Source organism: Coturnix japonica, chromosome 4 (genome assembly GCF_001577835.2).
Source record: "Coturnix japonica isolate 7356 chromosome 4, Coturnix japonica 2.1, whole genome shotgun sequence".
Classification (NCBI taxonomy): domain Eukaryota; kingdom Metazoa; phylum Chordata; class Aves; order Galliformes; family Phasianidae; genus Coturnix; species Coturnix japonica.
This window is the reverse complement of record NC_029519.1, coordinates 9,201,352-9,222,148: the sequence shown is the minus strand read 5'-3', so window position 1 is coordinate 9,222,148 and position 20,797 is coordinate 9,201,352. Positions and strand designations below refer to the sequence as shown.

The 20,797-nt window shown below is 42.5% G+C and overlaps 1 protein-coding gene across 7 annotated transcripts in view; it reads right to left on the bottom strand.

Annotated features, from left to right (window-relative positions):
* The window catches only part of LOC107312840 (H(+)/Cl(-) exchange transporter 5), a 35,903-nt gene that overhangs the window by 3,270 nt on the left and 11,836 nt on the right, over positions 1 to 20,797 (bottom strand). For 6 of the 7 annotated variants that reach the window (XM_015860627.2, XM_015860626.2, XM_015860630.2 and 3 more), the window contains 10 exons: positions 19,786 to 19,935; positions 10,412 to 10,563; positions 8,320 to 8,419; positions 6,807 to 6,991; positions 6,127 to 6,249; positions 5,337 to 5,543; positions 4,055 to 4,135; positions 2,663 to 3,205; positions 1,788 to 1,974; positions 622 to 1,020 (listed from right to left, as the gene is read on the bottom strand). In XM_015860627.2, the coding sequence (XP_015716113.1) occupies positions 622 to 1,020; positions 1,788 to 1,974; positions 2,663 to 3,205; positions 4,055 to 4,135; positions 5,337 to 5,543; positions 6,127 to 6,249; positions 6,807 to 6,991; positions 8,320 to 8,419; positions 10,412 to 10,563; positions 19,786 to 19,918 (2,110 nt within the window). In that variant the 5' untranslated portion in view covers positions 19,919 to 19,935. Of the gene's footprint in view, positions 1 to 621; positions 1,021 to 1,787; positions 1,975 to 2,662; positions 3,206 to 4,054; positions 4,136 to 5,336; positions 5,544 to 6,126; positions 6,250 to 6,806; positions 6,992 to 8,319; positions 8,420 to 10,411; positions 10,564 to 15,235; positions 15,394 to 19,785; positions 19,936 to 20,797 lie in introns of those variants that run through there. The other variant, XM_015860631.2, reaches the window with a different exon arrangement.

The following is a 20,797-nucleotide window of genomic DNA, read 5'->3' as shown; positions in this document are numbered from 1 at the left end:
ATGGTCATACCACAAAACAGCCCAACAAAAGAAAGGAAATGTCCATAATTATATGTTACTGTATGTTTCTGTATTTTATTCCACTTGGTCATAAGCATTTGGCCATATAAGCATCAGAAGAGCAATACTTGCATGCTCCAAAAGACCATACTGTATGTCCTAAAACTGAGATTGAAAACTTACCTTGAAAGAACACACAGGGTTGATTCACTGCTGTAGGCAACTTATTATAAGAAGTATTCTATGTCTGCTATAGAATATAGACAGCTCAGGACCGAAACTTCTCACCATCCATACAATAGGCATCAAGCCTGTGTTATAACAGTGCATTAAACCACACACTGGAGAACACACCACAGAGCTCAAGTCAACTCGTGCTTCACAAGGTTTATGAATTCAGCACAGCCACACTAACTGCACTGGTCAAGCTGTGCTGTGGCCTTCAAGCTTAATGGACGCAAACCCCACAGTGCTGAAGGATGGAGATGCCGGCTTCTGTAAGTACAGCCACTATCACTACTGACTCAAAAATCTGAAGTAAATTAAGAGTTGGTGCTACTTGAAGGCCTAACTGCACTCTGCACCATTTATCCTTAGAGCATCTTACTTCCTTGCACGTACCAATTGAAATGATGAGGTCTCTCCTGAGGACAAATCCAACAAGCCTTTGGGACTCCCGTGACACCACCACTGGATAGCCACTGTATGTGGTTTCATTGATTATGGTCTCAATGTCTTCTACTGTCATGCTGTCCTGAGTGATGACAGTCAGAGGAGGATCGTTCCTCCGTGGTCGCATTACATCCATTGCAAGCGTCTTGTGTGAGAACTCTTCCTTGGCTTCCAAGAAAGGATAGCCATTGAGGCGTATATGGGCATCATAAATGCCCTCCCGCCCAATAGCATCTGCCACCCACTTGCTGGTCATGGCCGCTGCCATCAGAGGAACTATGTATTCCAGTCCACCAGTGAGCTCAAACATAATGACCACTAGTGACACAGTCATCCGGGTCACCCCACCTACAAAAAAAAACAAAACAAAAGACATAAACATAGTTAGTGGAGATTTACAGCCAGGAGATCTGTACTGACATTTACTAGAGCCATCCTTCCAGAGATGACATTAATTTTAATTCAGGCAACAGGACATACCCCAGTGTCACATGTCCTTTGATTGCACATCATCTGAATTACTGAGCTCTGTGAACAACACAGTTCATCTGTTCTAAACTTATTTCTTAAGGCTATATATTATATCAAAACACTTCCTAGTGCCAATTTGCTGTTACTTAACATGAAATTTAGCTAGCTGCAAAATAGTCTGGTCATGACATAAAATGGCCTTACAAATAACAACCATAAAGAGATTCATGAAATGATCTCTATGACAGGCTACACACAAAGGTCAAGTGGCATCCTGACATCCTCTCCCTGCTATCATTAATTTTCCTAACAGCAAGGCTTCCCTATATGGAAATCTCAAGTCTCTGGCCAGTCTTACTTGTTCTAGCTACACACACAGGAGATTCCTCCATGAAATTTATCATGTCCCATGATAGATTGATGCCAGTAAAAGAATGCAAACAGGATGAGAAACACATTAGATGTTATCCTATGACGTTCCCTGTTCTTGCGATTGAGCCAGTTTTTTGTTTGTTTTTGCTGTTTGTTTGTTTTTTCTTTAAACACAGACTACAAGAACATCACCAGCATTTCACTACTATGCAGTCACATAGGCAACCAAGACTCAAACTTGCACTAGGACTTAAGAGACATCTCTTGCTTACCTAGACATGCTGCAGCCCCAACCATTGCATACAGGCCGGGAGTGATACAGTCAGCTCCTTGACTGCACCAGCCACTGAAGATGATCCAGTCATGGTGGTAAAATGCCAACTGCTCCATTGCTACCCCTAGCAACCTGCCTGCTATAGCACCGACTGCCATGCTTGGGATGAAGAGACCCGAAGGGACCTACGAAAAAAACACATCAGCACCAAAAAAAGTGGTGAGAGAACGCCTCCTTGTGTCCTTGAACTGAACAAGCAACAGCACTGAGAGCTCCAAATGCTGTCCTTACTGAAACAACACGTTCCAAGACCTCTGTAACAGAATTTGAATGTACATCTTTCTGAGCAGGGGAAACAGCCATACATCAGCTTAGCATGAAATAGAATAAGCTAAAACGCCACCATAACACTCCCTTATATTTTTCCAACTACATGAGTACTTATTTATGGAATTCACGGATTTTCCCACTCTGCTGGCTTCGTGTCACTTTGCAATTAGAAAAGGAGGTATATAGGGGAAGCATCAAAAAGGCTTAAGGAGAGACAACTTAGAAGTATTTAGTGTTTGGAACACAGGTTATGAATCCATGACCCAGCAGTTTGGTCTAGCGGTCACACACAGGATAAAAGGTTTCTGCTACCCCCAGTTACTAACAACAGAACAAATAATTGCAGTCTATCACCTGTCAAAAAGCAGTTTTTGGGGTTCTTTTTTCCCCCTTTTTAATGGGACTTGGGAGGGGAAAAAAAAGGAAAAAAAAAAAAAAAGTAAATTTACCAGGCAAGTTAAAAAAAAAAAACAAACAAAAAACCTCTAAGGTGCAGAATTCCTGCACATGATGCAAAGAACATCTTCCACAGGTAATTCTCACCTTCATGCCAAAGGTGAAGATTGTGATGAAGACTTTCATGATAAGGGCCAAAGCTAGCTGCCACATGGCGGTGTAAACTCCTGGGCCAGCAGCTCGGTCGGGCAAGTCATCCCCTTTGGTGCTGTTGAAATCATTCACGTACTCGCAGAGCTTGGAAGAGTCCAAAATCCCGCAGTCATTGAAGAGTTCAGAGATCAGCTCACTGGTGCTCATTCTGGTGTACTCATTTGGGAAGGCCAGGATGGCCGTGATGGCAGTCACTACAAACACCTCGAGCACGGGGTATTTACCAAGCTTGGTTGTCTTGCGCCGCCTGCACCAGGCAATGTTGCTGCGAATGAAGAAAGCCCCCCAAAGCCCACCAAAAATTCCCAAAAGGATGAATGGTACAAGCTCCAGAAGATGCCATGGCATGTGGAACTCCACATAGAAGAGAACCAGGCGGCTGTTCCCAAAAGGATTGATGGAGCGCAGAGTAAATGCAGCTACCAGAGCAGCAAAGAAGGAGCGCCACAGTGTCTTCAGAGGAAAATAGTAACTGACCTAAGAAGGGAAAACAAAGCAGATTTAGTCACTTGACACAACACTGATTGCTGCCCAGTAACAAAATCACTATTGCATGAACTACAAAGCAAGGACTGAGACTGGTGTTCACTGGGTACACACTTTCTCCTTCAGCTGAGCACCCCAGATTTGATTTTGAGCTCCCTTTGACACACATCACAGCAACCAGGATGTACTTTGGTCTGCGCACATTTTCAGTGTAACAAATGCTCTCTGTGGTCCCTTAAGCAGAAACAACTTACTCAGATACATTACTACAAATCAGCTATAAGCTGAATTTGGAGAAGTATTTGTCTTGCATGCTCACAGGGTCCAGAAATGCCAAGCAATTGTGTTTGCCATAGCAGTTACTACAGCTATTATTGCTCAGCTGAGCAAAGCCATCCCATTCTTTCTCTGAGTTAAGCCCTGAAGACAGAAGTGATGATCCATTTCATGTCTGAATCAAAACTTCACTTGATGAGCAAGGTAAGTTTGTTGTGAGGCGGCCTGTGACAGAGCTGACAACAGACATACAGAAAACATGACAGAAGCTGTAGCTGTGAGCAGTGTTGGTGAGCATGGACAGGTCAGGGAAATCTAGCAGGTTTACTGCAAAGCTAGAGAAATACATAATCCAAAATAAGTTCTCCAGCACCCATAAGAATTACCTGGATCCCCAGTAAAGTTTAGGTTGCTTGGCAGACTTTTTAAATATACAAGTCAGTATTCAACAGGGTTTCCTTTCCACACCCAAGTAGTTATGAGTGGAGTGTATTTTCAAACCAGCGGGGTCAGTTCTTGCAATAAAACAGCTCATGAAGAGCTAATAGAAAATGCTGATGTTACCTCTTCCAGACTAAAGAGCACTCCTCCAATCGGTGCACCAAAAGCTACAGACACACCAGCAGCTGCAGCTGCTGATAAAACCTGCGAGAAAAAACTCAAGTCAGTCACACATTTTCAATTTCCCCATCAAAAAACTTCCCACTTTTTTGTTAGATGTCTTTACTTAAGAAAAAAAAAAGTGCAAATATATCTGCAGTCACTATGGAAAAAGCTTGTCTAATCTGTTTTAAAGGCAAGAGGGAAAAATGGAGTGAATTGATTTCTGTAATTCCTAAGCAGCTAAAACAAAACCTGAAACAATTAACATTTAAGCAGTTCAACTCCTAAATTAGTAGAACCAAAATCAATTGCAATTACCATATTCTATTTGACCTGGTTTCACACTGTGCTTTCACCTCACATAAAGCTCTACTTAAAAAGAACTGTCTTTAATAGTTTTATGTCCTCCTCCTTGTATCTTTGAGTGAGTCAACAGTTCTTCCCAGATTAGTGTCGTCCACAGATTTTCTTAGTGCATCCTCATATTCTGCACCATGTAATTGATGAAAACACTGAAGAACCTTGGCCTGCTGAGCCCCACTAATGATGGACTGCTCTAATTCCATAAACTAGGAGCCCTTCATCCTGACTCCCATCTGTTCACCCATCACATTATGCTTTTGTTGAGCTGTATGCTGTATATTTAGTCCAGAAGGACATCATTTAAAATAGTATGAAAAGTTTTGCTGAAACCTAAAAGTATGACATCAGCTGGCTTCCCTTGGTCAACCAGATGGGTAACCTTGCCCTAAAAGGAGAATAAGTTTGTTAACTGGTAACCAATGACTGCATTATCTTTTACTTTTTCACAGAACAATCCTCTCCATAATTCTGCCAGGCACCAAAGTGAGACTGACAGACTTTCATTTAGCAATGTCATCTGTGCTGCCCTTCTTGAAAACTGGGACAACATTTGCTATATCTAGTCAACTGACACTTCTCCACAATCTCAGGAAAGTAATTGAGAGGTCTTGCAGTGAATATCAACCAGCACTTAAAGTACACTGGGATGAATCCCATCAGTCCCCATAGACTTATATGCATCCAGCTGCAGCAGCAAAATCTCACATAAGCTCAGGGCTGGCTGGAATTTATCACTGCTGCAGTCACAGTCCTCCAGCTCAGAGCTCCAGTGGTCCCAAAGCATTGAAGACAGGCAAAGAAGGCATTAAACATTTCTGCTTTGTCTACATCCCTACTACAACCTCAATGTTCTTGATAAAACATCACCGCATCACTTTACCTCTCTGCGTTTTGCTTCGTTCTTCCTGTATTTGGTGAAGAGATGGCACAGGATGTTTCCACAGCAGCAGGCAACGTGCACCAGGGGGCCCTCTTTTCCCAGGCTCAGGCCAGAGGACACCGCCAACACTAAGGTAATGGTTTTGATGATCAGCGTCCACTTGCCCAGGTAGCCTCTAATGATGAAACCACTTAAGATAGTTTTGATCTGGAAGTCAAGCACACAGAGCTCTACAGGCTTTCATTCAAGCCCTGGTCAGAGCTCCCAATTTGCTAGGCAATGCCAGTCCTGCCTTAGCTTTCCATTAGTCTTCAGAGTCCCTCCCTCCCCAGCTATCAAAGGTAACACACAGTCTGTAAGAATATCTCTACATGCAAAGACAGAAATAGCCTTTCAAGCCTTTCCTTCAGGGCTGCTTTTCCTAGCAAAAAAAAAGCCCAAAACTTGACACTGCTTTTCTGGTCTGTCTTCCACAAATAGTACACTTTTGTCTGTACCTCCTGCAGTAAATTTTGGCATTTACTTTCAGTAAATTTATTTTAGTTTTTGAAGAGATTAGATGAAGACTTAAGAACTAGACATGTTTCAGTAGCACAGCTTGAAAAAAAAAAACCAACACAACACCAAACATATATCAAGTCACCACATGTCTCTAGTTTATAAGTACTATTCCACAGATTGCAAATGTGATCTTTCAATTACCCCACCTTAAAAACAAACAAAAATCCAACACATCAAAAACACATACCCAAAAAAAATAAAGCAACCCCACATCTTCATTCTCACTCACCTCTGGGATTCCTGAGCCACAGGCATAAGGAGCAAAGCCCTTCACAAGTAACACAGCAAGAAGGGAGAATAACAAAGCCCAGATAACATACATGAAGTAGTTCAGAATATATGCAAAAGCCCCCTGAAATGCAGACAAAGTTAACCAATTTCAATTAAGCTTACATCAAACCAGGGCACTGAAACAAGCACACAGAAATAGCAGGTAACCTCAAATACAGTTATCATCAGGTCAAAAGAACAGGAACTGCAGTAAGTCTGCAGTTCCAAGGACAAGTTGCATATGCTGAATTAGAGGACTGTGAGCCAACCATTCCAAAAGCCATTACATGAAACTGCAAACAAGGTACACAAACACTGCCCCAGTCAAGCTGTCTGCTCTACTGGATAGATTTGCTAGATTTGAGTTTGTCTGGCAGTCCTTTAAAATGGTTGTGGGAAAAACATCCTCCAAGCAGCAAGTTTCAAACAAGTAAAGCAGAGCACTTGTGAATGCATCAAGGTTTTGATGCCCCACTGAGGACAACATGTAACCTGCCTACTGAAAAACCCCAGAATTCAAAGTTAAGCCAGTGAAACACCTAATTTGCACTTCTAGCACATACAAACAGACTATACCAAGACAGTGCAGGTTGGGAAATGGAATATTCAGCAGCGGAAGTATTTCTAGGCACACATTACCTCTCCATGGCCAATAATAAGCTGAGACCAGCTCATCCATTCAGGACACTTGTCTCGGTCTGTAAAGGTTGTGTTGGACTTCCAGCAGCAGTGCTCGTGGTTAAACCAGAAGCCTGCTAAACACACTCCTTCTTTCAAATCTGTCATCCAGTGGGCAGAAATGTCTATCAGACCTGCTAAGGAACCTAGTTTAGAAAAAATAAAAATTTAATAGTAAGCATCTGATGCAGACTCAGGTATCTGAGAGTCTCGGTTTTGTTTTACTCTGCCCCTACTTTGACTTACCTACTAAAGCAGCACTGTTATTTTTGCCTATAATTATATTTTATTCTATTACTGTTATTTACAGAGCTGAAGTCTGCTTAAGTCTGTATTGAAAAGAAGGTCACAAAACAAAGCACGGCCAACAATATTTCCAAGGTTAACCACAGCAAACTGCAGTAAAAAAAATCACTCTGAGTCACTAGATATTAATTATTCTCAATTACATGGAATTAAATATAGCACGAAAATTAGCTGGATACAGTGAGGGATCTGACTTATCATGTTTCTGGAGAACATAAAACATGTCACCGGTCTCCAGAACAAGAGCTGAGATCCACAAGTTATAGTAACAACACTAAGACTGGACAAGGAATAACTCTGAGCATTTCCAATCCCAATTAAAAAACAAAAAACAGTCAGTAAGGAAAGTAATTTTCATTGTATAAGAGGAAGCTTCAAAGTAATTTTCTGTTTTTCTATTAAGAATATCTCCTACAGCATCCCCCAAGGCAAAAAGCGCAATCATCTCAGTTCTCAGGTAAAGTGACACATCAGCACAGAGGCCAGGAATACAGACCTCTGATCTGTAGCAGTAAATCCTAGTATAGGCTCCAGAGGTAACATTTAGCATATCTTCCAGTTAATGAAAAACTCACTAGCAGCTTTTCTATGTAAACATTAACAGAAGATTTAATACCATCCCTCATGTTGAAAGTTTAGCTGCCTTCTACCAAGAAGATCTGCATCCAGCTGAGCTATTTCTTTTGCACTTGAGTCCAAAGTTTCCTTCTGAACTAATTTAAAAGGGCTCAGTCAACTGCTGAAAGAAACCCGACTTCCCAAGAAACACCTCTCACCTTTTATTCTCAAGAAGAATGAGGAGGAAAAAAAGCATCTTGCAAGCATTCCTTGGCATAAGCTTCTCCAGTGTTAATAAAGAGCATTCAAAGATTATTTACATCCTAACACTACTTCCTTCTGACCTAGACTATTTCAGAGCTATGTACCAGCAGCAAATGAAGAACAGTGCCCAGGACAGTTTTCAATCAGAGTTTTGTTATCTTGGCATTTACACAAAAAGAACCTCAGAGCATTCAGAAGTAATTCTCCTTAAACAGCAAAGCAGTAGCAGAGCAACAAGCATCAGTGCAGTCCTTCAGCCCTTGTTTCTGGGACAAAACTTCCTGTTCTAATAATATATCAGAGCTGATGCAAGGAATTGATGTTTAAAATTAAGGTTTGTTCTTACCTGCCAACAACCCAATGAACAACATCAACAACCAGCCAGAAAAGGCATCGCTCACGCTGTGTATCAGAGCCCACGTTGACTCTTTACTTCTGCTGGTAATCTAGAAGAAAAGGTTATCAAATAAGAAGAAACCAGTCTGTTGAGACACTGATATATTTTGGTGTAGGCACTCTGAGATACACATGGTGACATTATTAGCGAAAGCATCCCTACCATTCAAAACAAAAGCTATCACGATATATTCTGTTTTGAGGTGAAAGAGGAAAAATGTCAGACAGTGGCTGCACTGGAAGCTGGTATAGGGCAATACGGCTCTGATCAGGACACAAACAAGAACAGATATAGGATATTTCCACTTATCCTGGTGTGAATACAAATATTCACATAACGCTTTCCTCCTAAATGTTTCCTGCACAAAAAGCAAATAAAATTCGTCTCTTAGCCTATAAAAACTATTACTTGGTAGCAATATAAAGCTGCCAGTAGCTTGATGCCACAAGCAAATCAGAATGCTTACAGGGCCCTCTGAACACTTTGCCCCCAGCAACTTATCTGTGCTGCCTTCCAGTACCAATACCACACCAATTGAGAAAGCAGTTGTTGTCACCAACATTTCTGTGGTTTCCAGCTGCTCCCTCAATATCTGTAAGGAGTAGTAGCATTATCTATTAGCAGGCTGAAAACCAATGGAGTTTGGAAATGGCTTATGAGGTCTAGAAGTAATGAGTGCTGATTGCTCTTGCAAGCAGGACTCAAGAGCTGTCCTCAGATCCCAGATGCCTCAGGACAGAGTTCCTCACAAGCTCTGGCTCTGTCTGCCTCCGATAAACAGTGATGGCTGCCTCCTGCCAGCCCTGTTAGTCTGACTGTGCCTGACAGCAGCACAAAGAGGCAAGCAACAGATACTATGCGCCTGCTGCCCTGGCTCCTTTCATAATGCAAGCATTCCGGTACACCATCATTATTCCCAGATGAAAAGACACATTGAGGAAAACAACTAATGCTCACTAAAACGAGGAAGAATCTTTTCTTTCACAATGATTTTCCTTGTTTTTTTTTTTCCTCTAGATTTTGTCTTTCAAATACTGCGCTGTTCATCAGCATCACAGCTATTGAATGAAGGTGAGGGCTCAGGTAGTAGACAAAACTACTGCCCTGATAAAGGTTTTTATTTGACCAATGTACACATTTCTTTGGCCAGCGTAGTTTCTAGCTCTACCCTATTTCAATTTCTTGACATTTCCTTAACTACACGTCTTTCTGTAAATAGGAAATAGATTGTCCTGTTGCATACTCACGCATACATCGGTTTTGTATATGACTGTGTGCATGGGTATATGTGTGAAAAGATTTTGTGGTCTGTACATAGAATGCATAGATAGGAAATTTAAGGGGGGGTGAGCAGCAAGTACCGAGCTTGGAGCCTCTTAGTTGGGTGTGTACTTGCAAAAGTGAAGGCATTACATTGTATTCCCACACACAGAACAGCAAGGATTTAAATAATCATAAATTGCTTTGAAAGGCTCAATAAATAAAACATTACAGAATATTCTGGCAAGTAAACAGACAAGTTTAGTTCAGTCATCGCTCTCCAAGAACTCCACCAGCAAGGGCTTCTCATGAACCAGGAGCATGTTGGGGACACTGGTACTTTATTTAGTAAACATCCCTTGCTTTCTAAGCAGATTCCTTTAATTGCTGACAACAGTGAAGTCCTAAAAGCAGAATTTGTTCCAGCTTTTTCAACCATGCAGCACAAATTTCAGTAGGAAAAGCATCATTCGGAAGAGTAACCCATTTCTTTATCAATAAGCACTGTGTATAACAGGATCATGGGTGCTTATGTTGTTCCATATAATCCATGGAATAGTAATATAATTCTTCCAAATAACGCATACGTCTTCCATGAGCAGGACTATAGGTTTTGCTATGCTTCAGAATTGAGCAAATTTGATACGGTATAAGGAAACCCTCCATTCTAAATATTTATCTTGCAAATGGCTTCCTAGTAACATCATCAGAATTAAGATTAGTTTCATGCAAGTTAATTCTTCTGCCTTAAGTGCTAACAAGGAATAGTTAGAAATGTTACCTCTCTGTGCCTGTCCCGGTCTCTGGACTTCTCTCGCACCCAATCTATAGTGTTAAAATCTTCATAGGTTCCCACACCAGGAAGTGGTTCCTCCAGAAAATCCATCATTTTGCTTGTGCCGTTCATCCCTCCTCCATTATATGATGTAAAGCCTGGTGGGAACATAAGGGAGAAAAACTGAGCATTTCTTAGTTTTCCCTCTTCAGGAAAAGCTTTAAAAAAAAAAAAAAAAATTCATCAAAATACTGACTTAGGTGAAACTATAGAAATTTGGGGAATTGATCAGTTTACCAGCTATTCCTTTGGCTAAATGCAACAATTAAGAATACCAGGGATAACTGCCCAGCATCTGTACATACTCCCCCAGCTCCAGCATGTCATACAGAGACTGGCACTTTCCTGAAGATATCTGTTCAGAAAGCAACAAAGTAAACTAGCATTTATATGCAACTTTTCCCTAAATCTAGGGTATATCATGGCTGTATTTTGTCACTTGAGGAAAGCGAGAGGAGAAACTGAGTATTTAAAACCTCCTGCATAACTGCAAGGATCCCTGGGTGATCCAGAGCAAGACTAAAGCAGGAACCAAACCAGGACTACAAATGGGAGCGAGGGGAAGCAAATGTCTCCCAGACATCACTTGAGTAGTGCACATAAAGCAGAGAGAAAGCAATTAAAGCTTGAGGAGAGCCATGCCTTCCTTCCCCTGCTTCCTAAAGAGTTTGCAGTCTCCCTTCAGGCCCAATAAGCCCGGTCAATGACAAATCACTTGACCTTCTGTCTACTCTGCTCCAGCCCATGAAAAATGACATTGAATATGGATGTTCCCAAAGTTCTGGTCACAAGACAGTCTCTTCACAGTTGGTGAAGTGGTGTGATGGTGAAGGAGGGAGGAGGTGAACTGCCTGAGAGCACTGGGGTCAGGGAGTACAGAGAGAAGAAATCCTGCCCAGCATCCTGCCCTCCTCATTGCCCTGCCAAAGAAAAATGCCACTGAGCAGAAAAGCAGCAGAACAGAGCTGCCCTTAGAGCTTCCCTGCAGAAGCCCTAGATCCCAGTGGGTTTCACTGCCCTGGAAAATGCAATTAAAATTCTTCCTCGTGGAAAACATTCACACACCTATTCCTGCTTTCACTTGCTCCTAAAACAAAATATTAACATCCTCCTAAAGAAACTTTAGAAACACCATTAATGTCACACTTTGTGCTTGCTCCTTTAAAACCATGTTTCTTAAAGCCCTATTCAAGCAGTCTGAAGGTGATGAAATGCCTGGGCAAACGGGGAAGCTAAACTAAAACCCTTCTAGCTTTACCTAAGGAAATCAAGGAGCCTTCTCAACAGATTAACCGATAAAGAACAAGTCCCTCTACACAATTCAGTCCAAGCTTCATTCTTTTGCTTGTGTACGTACTGAGGCCTCTGCCCCAAGTTGATAACAACAAAATCCTTCAGTAATTTTACTCCATATGCGTTTCTTAAGCCACCAGATAACGAAAGGGTAAAAATTCCCCAGATTACTGTGAGATGAAAAGCGCTCTGCAGTGTATTTTCCACTGTACAAAACTGTCCTCAGAAGATACAAACAATGCTACTCAACACACTGAATACTAATTTTGACACTCCCTTAAGAAGCCTTTCATGCTACTTCCATTCACAAGGCCTCTCTATATGGCCCTAATAGTCGGAGACCTCCTAAGCTTTCCCGTAGGCTGCTGCAGTGCTATTTGCTTTTCATTTTTAAAAATTAAAACCACAGTAAAAGAAAAATCACCATTTCAAAGTACAGAAAGGGCAGCTTAGAACTGCAAGCCGACAACTCCCTTCTTTGCAGGACTTCAGCTCTCCTGATCAGCAGCCTTCACTCATTGACAGTTGATTCAAACCAAGCTCAAGTGAAGAGTGCCTTTTCTTATAAGAAAATTGAAGGCAGAGCAGTAAATTCTTTACATTGAGCCCAGATGATGATGAACACATGTTCAGGAGATATCTGTTACCCACTAAGTTGCACAGGCATCTCTGGCATGCTTGGTCGCTACTCTTTTCCTTGATCTTTACAAACAGTAAGCAAGCAGGAACCCCCACTACCTTCTATTCACAACCTTTCCCAAAGCAAAGTCTCTCCCATGACATGGCAGAAGAAAGGATGCACCAGCTGAAAGGAACTAGGGCAGAATGCATTTGACCACCTCTCCTTTCACACCTGTGACCCACCTCTATTCTTTGTGCACAGGAAGACAGCACAGCAGTAACACCCACCCACTGCCCTCCATTCCTGGAGGGACACAGAGCAGAGCTACACACCACGCACAAACCAACTCCCCATCACCTCAGTTCTGAAAACTTTTAAAAATAGGTTTGTACAACACGCTGCTGTTCAGGAAATAAGAGAAGGGCGATGCCAGCCGGATAATATGCATGTTGAGCAATCTCAGTAAAGTGCTTGCCAGCCAGCTGCAAGCCAAAGGTAGTACAGATAAGCTATGAGAAGGCAGCAACACACTGAGGTCCTCAATAGCCCATTTCTCATCCGAGCTGAAAACCCCTGCCTTAAATAACAAATCATTCACTTGGCAGCCCAGAGCACACCAAGTGCCACTTAAACCCTCTGTGTTCTGCAGAGCAAGCAGTGGCTCACACAGCCCTAGTAAAGCAGTCAGGCATGTTCTCATCTACAATACATGTTCCTCCTCTTCCAATACACTGCTACAAAAATGAGTTTTCAAGGGCATACACACACAGACCTTGGGTAGAGAACCTGTTTTTTCAGACCTTGGACAGGTGAGCAAATGTAGGTGTAGTTCTGTAAGGCACTAAAGGTTTACAGCTCAGAGGAAAACAATAATTAAAAAAAGGCAGTAGAGAATAAGTGTTAAAATTCCCATATGAAAGGATAATGCTTAGTATTTTGTTCACTCTATTTAGGTTACAGACACCACCATACAGAAGACGTCAGCGGGTGGGGAGAACTTGAAATGACTGCTCTCTACCGTGTCATCTAAAAGCAAGAGAGGTGAAAAGCAGACTATGATGCCTTGAGAGACTGCTATGCAAATCTGGGAAGCAGGCTTGGAAACAGAAAAAAAAAGCTTCAGGAAAAGATCAGTCACATAGAGTACTTGAAAAGTACCACAAAATAACCTACTTCAGAAAGAACAGAGGGGAAAAAAAAGCCTTTCTACTTCATTTGGGACAAATATATATATATTATTATATATATTATATATACATACACACACACACACACATATATATATATATACACACGGATCATCTGGTCCAGTCATCAACCCATCACCACCACTCCCACCATGTCCCTAAACTGAAGCGATGACTTTGGCTGTAGCAGAACTACAGTGAGAGTAGGGCAGGGTTTGGTCCAGCACATCAACTCAATGCTAACAGCCATCTGTGAGCATGTTAGTACTTCAAAGACCACTACACATCTATATGGGCCACTCTGTGGTATATTCTCCCCGTCCTCACCTCCGTTCAGCTCCCACTTAACGGACCACCTTTTACACTACAGTGGACTTTTAACGTTACCTCTATGACAAACACCTACTTATCTGGAAAAGCAAACTGTTATGGTATTATGGAAGCAACTGATGCTACTTTGAGAAGCTTTTCCTACAAAACAATGCCACTGGTGTCAAACTCTGCTCATTCTTCTGAAATAAGCAGAACAGTCCTGTGTGCTTATGAAATGTGAAATGTGCAAACAGTCCTGGGAACATCCTCCCACCTCAGAGCTACCGCAGAACAACACACACAAGACCTCAAAGGCAAAAAGTCAGTACACAGAACCGGCCAGCAAGCAAAACGGTCTGCAGTAACCAAATCCTCAAGGTCTACCTGCTATTCCAGACCAGAAGACTCACAGGTACCAGCATATATAGTTCCATCGATACCACATTCAGCAACTGCACTGAGAATCTCTGCAAAGAGCGTTTCATACTAAAAAACCAGAACCCCAAAGTATTTGATCAATACAAGGCAATTTCACAGCTCTGCAAGCGGGTAAGCAGCCCATCTGAGAAAGGATAATGAGAAAATGTCTTTATATTTCTTCCCAAGAATAATGCTGAACTATAAAATGGCTGACAACCATAAATATTTATCAAGATCATATTTCCTGCCTCAGCTTATTGCAAATGAAGAATCCTAGGAAATCCATATAGGAATAAAGGACGGAAATGTGCTCAGTAATGCCTCGTCAAAACAAAATGAAGATGATCCTGTAGGTCTACACAGTTCTGAATGCGTCTCTAAACCAGCATTTAATATCCACAGACAGTAAGTTAAAATCCACACGTTATTTTTTTCAAATACTATTTTTAAAGCTTTTTTTAATTACATCTTCTCTTCCAAATGGGTTAATGCTCCATTGTTATATATTCTTCCTTGCTTAAAAAATAAAAGAAGAAAAAGGCAGTGCTAGGTAAAGTTAAAGGCATCTGTCATTTGCGGTACAGGAACCCCAAGAGGGTTTATGAATCTGCAGGCCAGCATGGCAAGACAGCAGCGCCAGCACCTGGGAGAGAGGACTCCCTGCCTTCACACAGCTTCCCCTGCTGCTGCAAATCTGGAAAGAGAGAGGATTTTACAAACAAAAGGAAGACATGCAGTAAGCCATCACCGCACAGCACAAAGCCCACAGACCACCCTGGCTGCTCACTCTCCGTAGCCAGCCCTTCATGCATGGAAGAGGAACGAGAGCTGCCCCAGAGCCACGACCAGCAGCCTGCTGCTTGCTGCCTGACCGCCCGCAACGTGCATCCACAGCCACGTCCCCCAGCTCAGGCTCCCTGTAAGCCGCCTCCTCACCCTCACTTAGGCGCTCCTTTTCCTGCAGAAGCTCCTTGGCGAACCCATCGCACAGCAGCGGGAGCCAAAGGAAAACGGGCGCTGCTCCTTCTATCCTTTGGATTCAGGTGAAGACCTACCCTGGGCGCGCTGGGTTCTCCTGCACTCTGAGCATGTCGTCAGCAGCGACAGTCACATGAGCCCTCCACCTCCTGCAAGGGGCAGGAGCAGAGCGGCACGGGGAAGCAAAGGCAAAGGGAGCCGGCTGCCTGTACTGAGCACAGCTCCTGAGCTGCAGCGCACAGCTCCTCGGGCAGCGCTCAGCATGTTTTCCTGGCAGAAAGAGCGTATTCCCCAGCACTGAAACGAGCTGCAGACGCAGCACGCAGATGGCTGAAGCTGACTGCGCAAGGGCTTTAAGATGGAGAAGAACTTGGTGCTGATGCTACGCGCTCTCTGAAGCGCCAGGAGTTAAACAGGTTTAAAGCTGTATAGTGAGAGCTTCGGGATCTCCTTCACACATTTAGCAACGGAGATTCCTGACAACGGTGAGTCAGCCACAGACTGACTGCAAAAGCCCTTCTTTTCCCACTTAGGTGCTAGTGGCAATGCTTTTTGCTTACTGCAAACTCCCAGTAGGCAGGCAACGAATTTATCTACTGCCCTAAAGCAATATGCCAGTGTGCTTTCCACAACCCCTCCAGGGCCTCATTAGCACCCTTTATCTCGCCACTCTGTGCACATAAAAGCTCAAAGGGGCTACTGATTAAGTTCTTCCTGTTCCAGCTTCCCAGTGGTAGCTGTCATTTGTACTTGGTCTCAGGACTATGAAACATTACACCTTAGCAAAGGTTGACTGGTCCCGTCCTTGTGCTGGCTGGCAGCTCAGCAGGGCACTCTGCTGCTCTGGCAACTGCACCTGTCTAATGTGGAGGTCAAGGATGGATGAGGCTGAAGAAAGTGCATCCTAGTCACAAAAGTGCTGCCAGCTGAGGCAACACCACCAGCAACGCGAGGACTTCCAGGTTTGAATGGCTGACAGTATCACCTACACCAGATGTACTGAGGTTTATGGCTTCCAACTGTTTCTTCTCTCAAACCTGTCTACTTGCTTTATCATCCTGTGGCACCTTAGTTAGCGTGATGCTTGCTGCTATTCTAATTCTCATTTCTTTAGAACTCGATAAATAAATAAATAAAAGCCTTCTTCAATCCTACCACAAAATAAAACGTTCAAAAGGATGGAAAGCCTTTTAAGTCTTTCTTCAAAAGAAGTGAGGAACACAGCCCTGCTTTTGTCATACTGCATTTTGAAATATATCCAGGAGCAACTGTGATATTCAAGCATTACACCTGGCTCCTGCACACCCAGGGGCTGCTTCCCCACTGCAATAAGATGGCAAAAGAAACCACTATCAACAAAGCAAGGCATGGGGTGGAAGGATATGAGAAGACAACTGTATACAATGTGAAGCTCCAAGTTGGTACATTTGACAGGAATTCGAGTGTCGTGTGTTTTGATACATAATAACTCCTAATTTAGCAGGACTAGTGAGGAGCTAAGGCCTTTGACAAACCTCATCTAGCACTCACTTGCAGGCTGGCAGAAGAAACGCTATCACTTTAGCATCAACATGACGGGGAAAATCAGAGAAACATCCATGGATTTTATGGAAAATGCCAAGCTTGATTCTCAAACACAGTGTGTAAAAGCCAGGAAAGACTCATCTGTTGCCATGTATTGACAATATGTTGAAATCTAAATGAGAAAAAAAGAGTACAAATGTGCTACTCAGAGTGAGATTTCATTAACAGAACAGAACCAGGCATTAAAAATAATATCATTATTCTAAACCCCTTTGACAGAACCAAGCTTGAAGCGCTCAGAATATTTACATCTATATCAAGCTCTCCTCAAGCCCTTAGGAAGAACGTGCATTCATGCAACTACCTGTTCAAAAGAAAGTCTATCTTCAAGCATTCTGAGCACTCTCTTCTACATAAGAATCCTGTGTTCCACGCCATATGCAAGGTCGATCACTTCCATCTGAGATCTGAGTCAGGGGAACCTGACATATATATACCATCCAGATATACGGGTCTATCATGAAGTTAGCAATTCTTCCTTATGTTATTTCACAGGATCTAAAAGCTCCAGTTACATTCATTTTCCCCACTTGTGATGCTGTAACTACTTCGCAGGTGAGCTTCAAAGACACTGACAGCGTTGGGTAAGAAGGAAGAAGCAGGCAGCATTAAACAGCATCACTAAAAAAACCTCCAACCACACACCAGATAACAAACGCAGCACAACAGAAACACAAGCCCCAAATAGAAGCATGCAGAAGATGACCACAAGACAAACTTCAATTAGCACACGTCCAGCTGCAGCAGAGCTTGTGCCACTGCTCCACCTGCACAACAGGCTGCACACCTGACACACTGCTGTCAGCAAACACGTTCTGAATTCAGCAGGGGAAATTCCATCGAGAGAACTGAAACCAATATTTAGGGAAAACTATTTCCCTTTTTAAATTTCCCCTTTTCCTCCAGTTTCAAAACCCACAAAGACTTATGCTTCCTGCAAACAGAAAGAGGCCCTTTTGCTCAAACTGCTTCTCTCCATAACGAAGTCTGCTAAAGCAACAAGGAGCAGACCTCACCACTGCAAGGACCAAAGACAGCAGTGCTGTAACAGACATCCACTTCACTGATTGCTGACACCAAGGGTTTGTTTGATAGACAAAGCTGCAGCCTTCAAATGCACTGAGCAGAGATGGAAAGAGCTGATTTAAATAAGGAGGGAAACAACTGAGTAGTGTTTTGGGAAAGCAACAAAACATTTACATAAGCTACGTTATCTATCACTGCTTTGAAAGTAAGAATAAAACAACAGTTTCCTTGCAAGAAGTTAGAGGAAGAATTTAGCTCATTCTCTCTAAATATTAAACATGAATTCCTTTAACTTCAGACAGCTGATATGCAAACACCAGTTTGAAAGAGCAGGTAAAAAACCAGGAACTAACAATTCCACTAACAACATGGATAAAGCAGTTATTTCCTATGTCTCTAATTCCGCATTATAACTAACACGTTCAGAAGAAACTCCAGCCACAAGTTACTTTTATGAGCTTTAGATGAGGAGTTCTGAAGTGAACTCCCAAGGATGTTCATTTATAAAACCAATGCCCATCACTATGTCAGGCTGGAACAAGTACACCACCTAATATCTGTAACAGAGCTCACCTGTCAGGACTAGCCATTGTCCCTTCCATTAGCAGGAGTCAGCATAACTCATAAAACATCCTATGTCTTGTACACATTCCCTTCACACACAAAGAAGCACTTATTACTCAGAGCTGAAGCAAGCACAAAAATAACACACTAGTTGTTCCCATGCCTTAAAATGATAAAAGGGACCAACTATAAACTCTTTAGGGTATCTCCAGCAGAAGAATGGGCTCAGCTACTGGCAGGTGACAAGCATTTAAGGAAGTCTGTCTTCATTTGCACTACCTCAGGGCAGATCACACGGTCAAGGAGTAAAACAGAAGGATTACTTTTTAATTTTTGCCCTAGGATAAGTAGGAATGGGGGAAGAAGATAAAAAGGTTTATGGGAAGTCATGCGGACTTGCAGTCTGCTGTTCAAATTCAATACTTTCGCTTTTAAACTAACTCATGATAAGAAAAAAATTAACTTACTTTGTCGTCTTTGAGTTATTTAATCTGTATTGTATTTCTGAACTAATCTTGCCCCTACTCATTGCACAAATCCAGACTCTGCTTATATAGAAGTAAGTTGCAACAGATCTTTACAGACAATTGGTGGTAAAGGAAGACAAGTTGTTCGTGCTGCTCAGCATCAAACCCCCTTCCTCTGTTAAACATTTTCCTATCCCCAATACAAGGCCAAGGGCAACCTTTAAAACTGTAGGTAAAGAAAAAGGGAAGCAGAAAGGGCAGCCTCTGTTCATACCACAAACTCCTAGGAATCTCTCAGTGCTGTCATCTCCACCTTTCACACCTACAATAAAGATACTTCCCCCAGTAGCATGGCCAGCTCTTCCCTACAACACCTACTTCTGGAAATTCTAGAAAGGACTACTCAGAAACCTTAAAAGCAAAGTGGTAAGACAGGATATGCTGCATTTAATATGAAGATGATCATGTACATGGTTAATAGAGGAGTTTTCCTCCCTGCCACATTACTGGATGCCAGTGCTGAAGCAGCTCAGATACTGGAGAATAAACACACAGTGCCTCTCCATTACACTGATGTCATTCACATGCTTCTTGCAATTGCTATTTATTTTAAGGTTATTTTTCACTTTGTAGACAACACACTTCCCATCAACCACTGTTTAAAAAGCAACATTGGAAGCCAAGTGTAGCATATGAACAATTGTTTGGCTGCTCTGCAAAAGACTATTCACAGTTATAATGCAGTGCAGAATATTGCAAACTGTGTTGGTGCCATGAAATGTTCGTCTTTCACACTAAGCAGAGACCACAGAGAAAAAGACAACACCAAAAGGCAATATAAAAAAGTGGAGAGATGCATGGTATTACCTCCCATTTCTCTGTCGAGTGGTGGATCATCATCTGCCATAGAGAAGTCCAGAGATGCTCCTGCTATTTCTAGCATATCTTCATCACTAGTGCTGCTTTGGAAACTCCCTCGTCGATAGCCTTTCTGATCCATGGCCAGAGCTTCCAAACCTGGGAGCAAATGGAAAGGTTTAAGAGTAGAAATGTTTTTAGAGTAGAAATGTGAAGACATTTTATAAACTAACTGGGCAAGTGTCCCCTGGACATTTTGTCCCAAAACGTCAAAAGAGGCAGCATTGCTCTTGCCATCAGAAGTGAAGACACACAGCAGTATTAAGACACCTGTGGCCTTAAAAGGTAACAAGTTTAGAAAGCTATACACACCCACTTGCATACTCCCAGCACCAAAGCACGGCTGCCCTTGTGCTGGGACCACGCTTGACTTGCAGATAGCCTGTGCAAGCACACCAGTTCTCCAGCCTTGAAGGATGGCAGCACACATGACAGACCCAGCATACAAGAAGAAAGGATCCGAAACACGGAGCCACTGCTGCTGCTGGGCTCTCTGACCTAGACAGCAAACCACAATACAACTTCACAAATATTCTTAATCAAGTATCCCTAACCCATTGCCTGACCTGGCCATCTCGAGGAGATGCTGGCAGCAGGCCATGACACAAGGCCTGTCTTCTTCCCAGAGAAGTGTGGGTGCCCCATACCTGGAGGTGCTTAAGGCCAGGCTGGAGGGGGCCCTGGGCAGCCTAACCTAGTTCTTGATTTAGTCAGGCTGGACCACTTCCCATACAAAACCATGACAACAACCCATTCTGTGATTCTGTGACTGCCTAGGATGGCAAGGAGACTGTGAGAGCACAACAGGATCTAAACATTTAATAATAGCCTAGGTTGGAAGTAAAAAAAAAAAATAATAAAAAAAAAAATAAATATATATATATATATATATATATATATATATATATAAAATCAGGTCTCAGCCTCAAAAACAGCCCATGGAACACGAAAATAGAAAGCT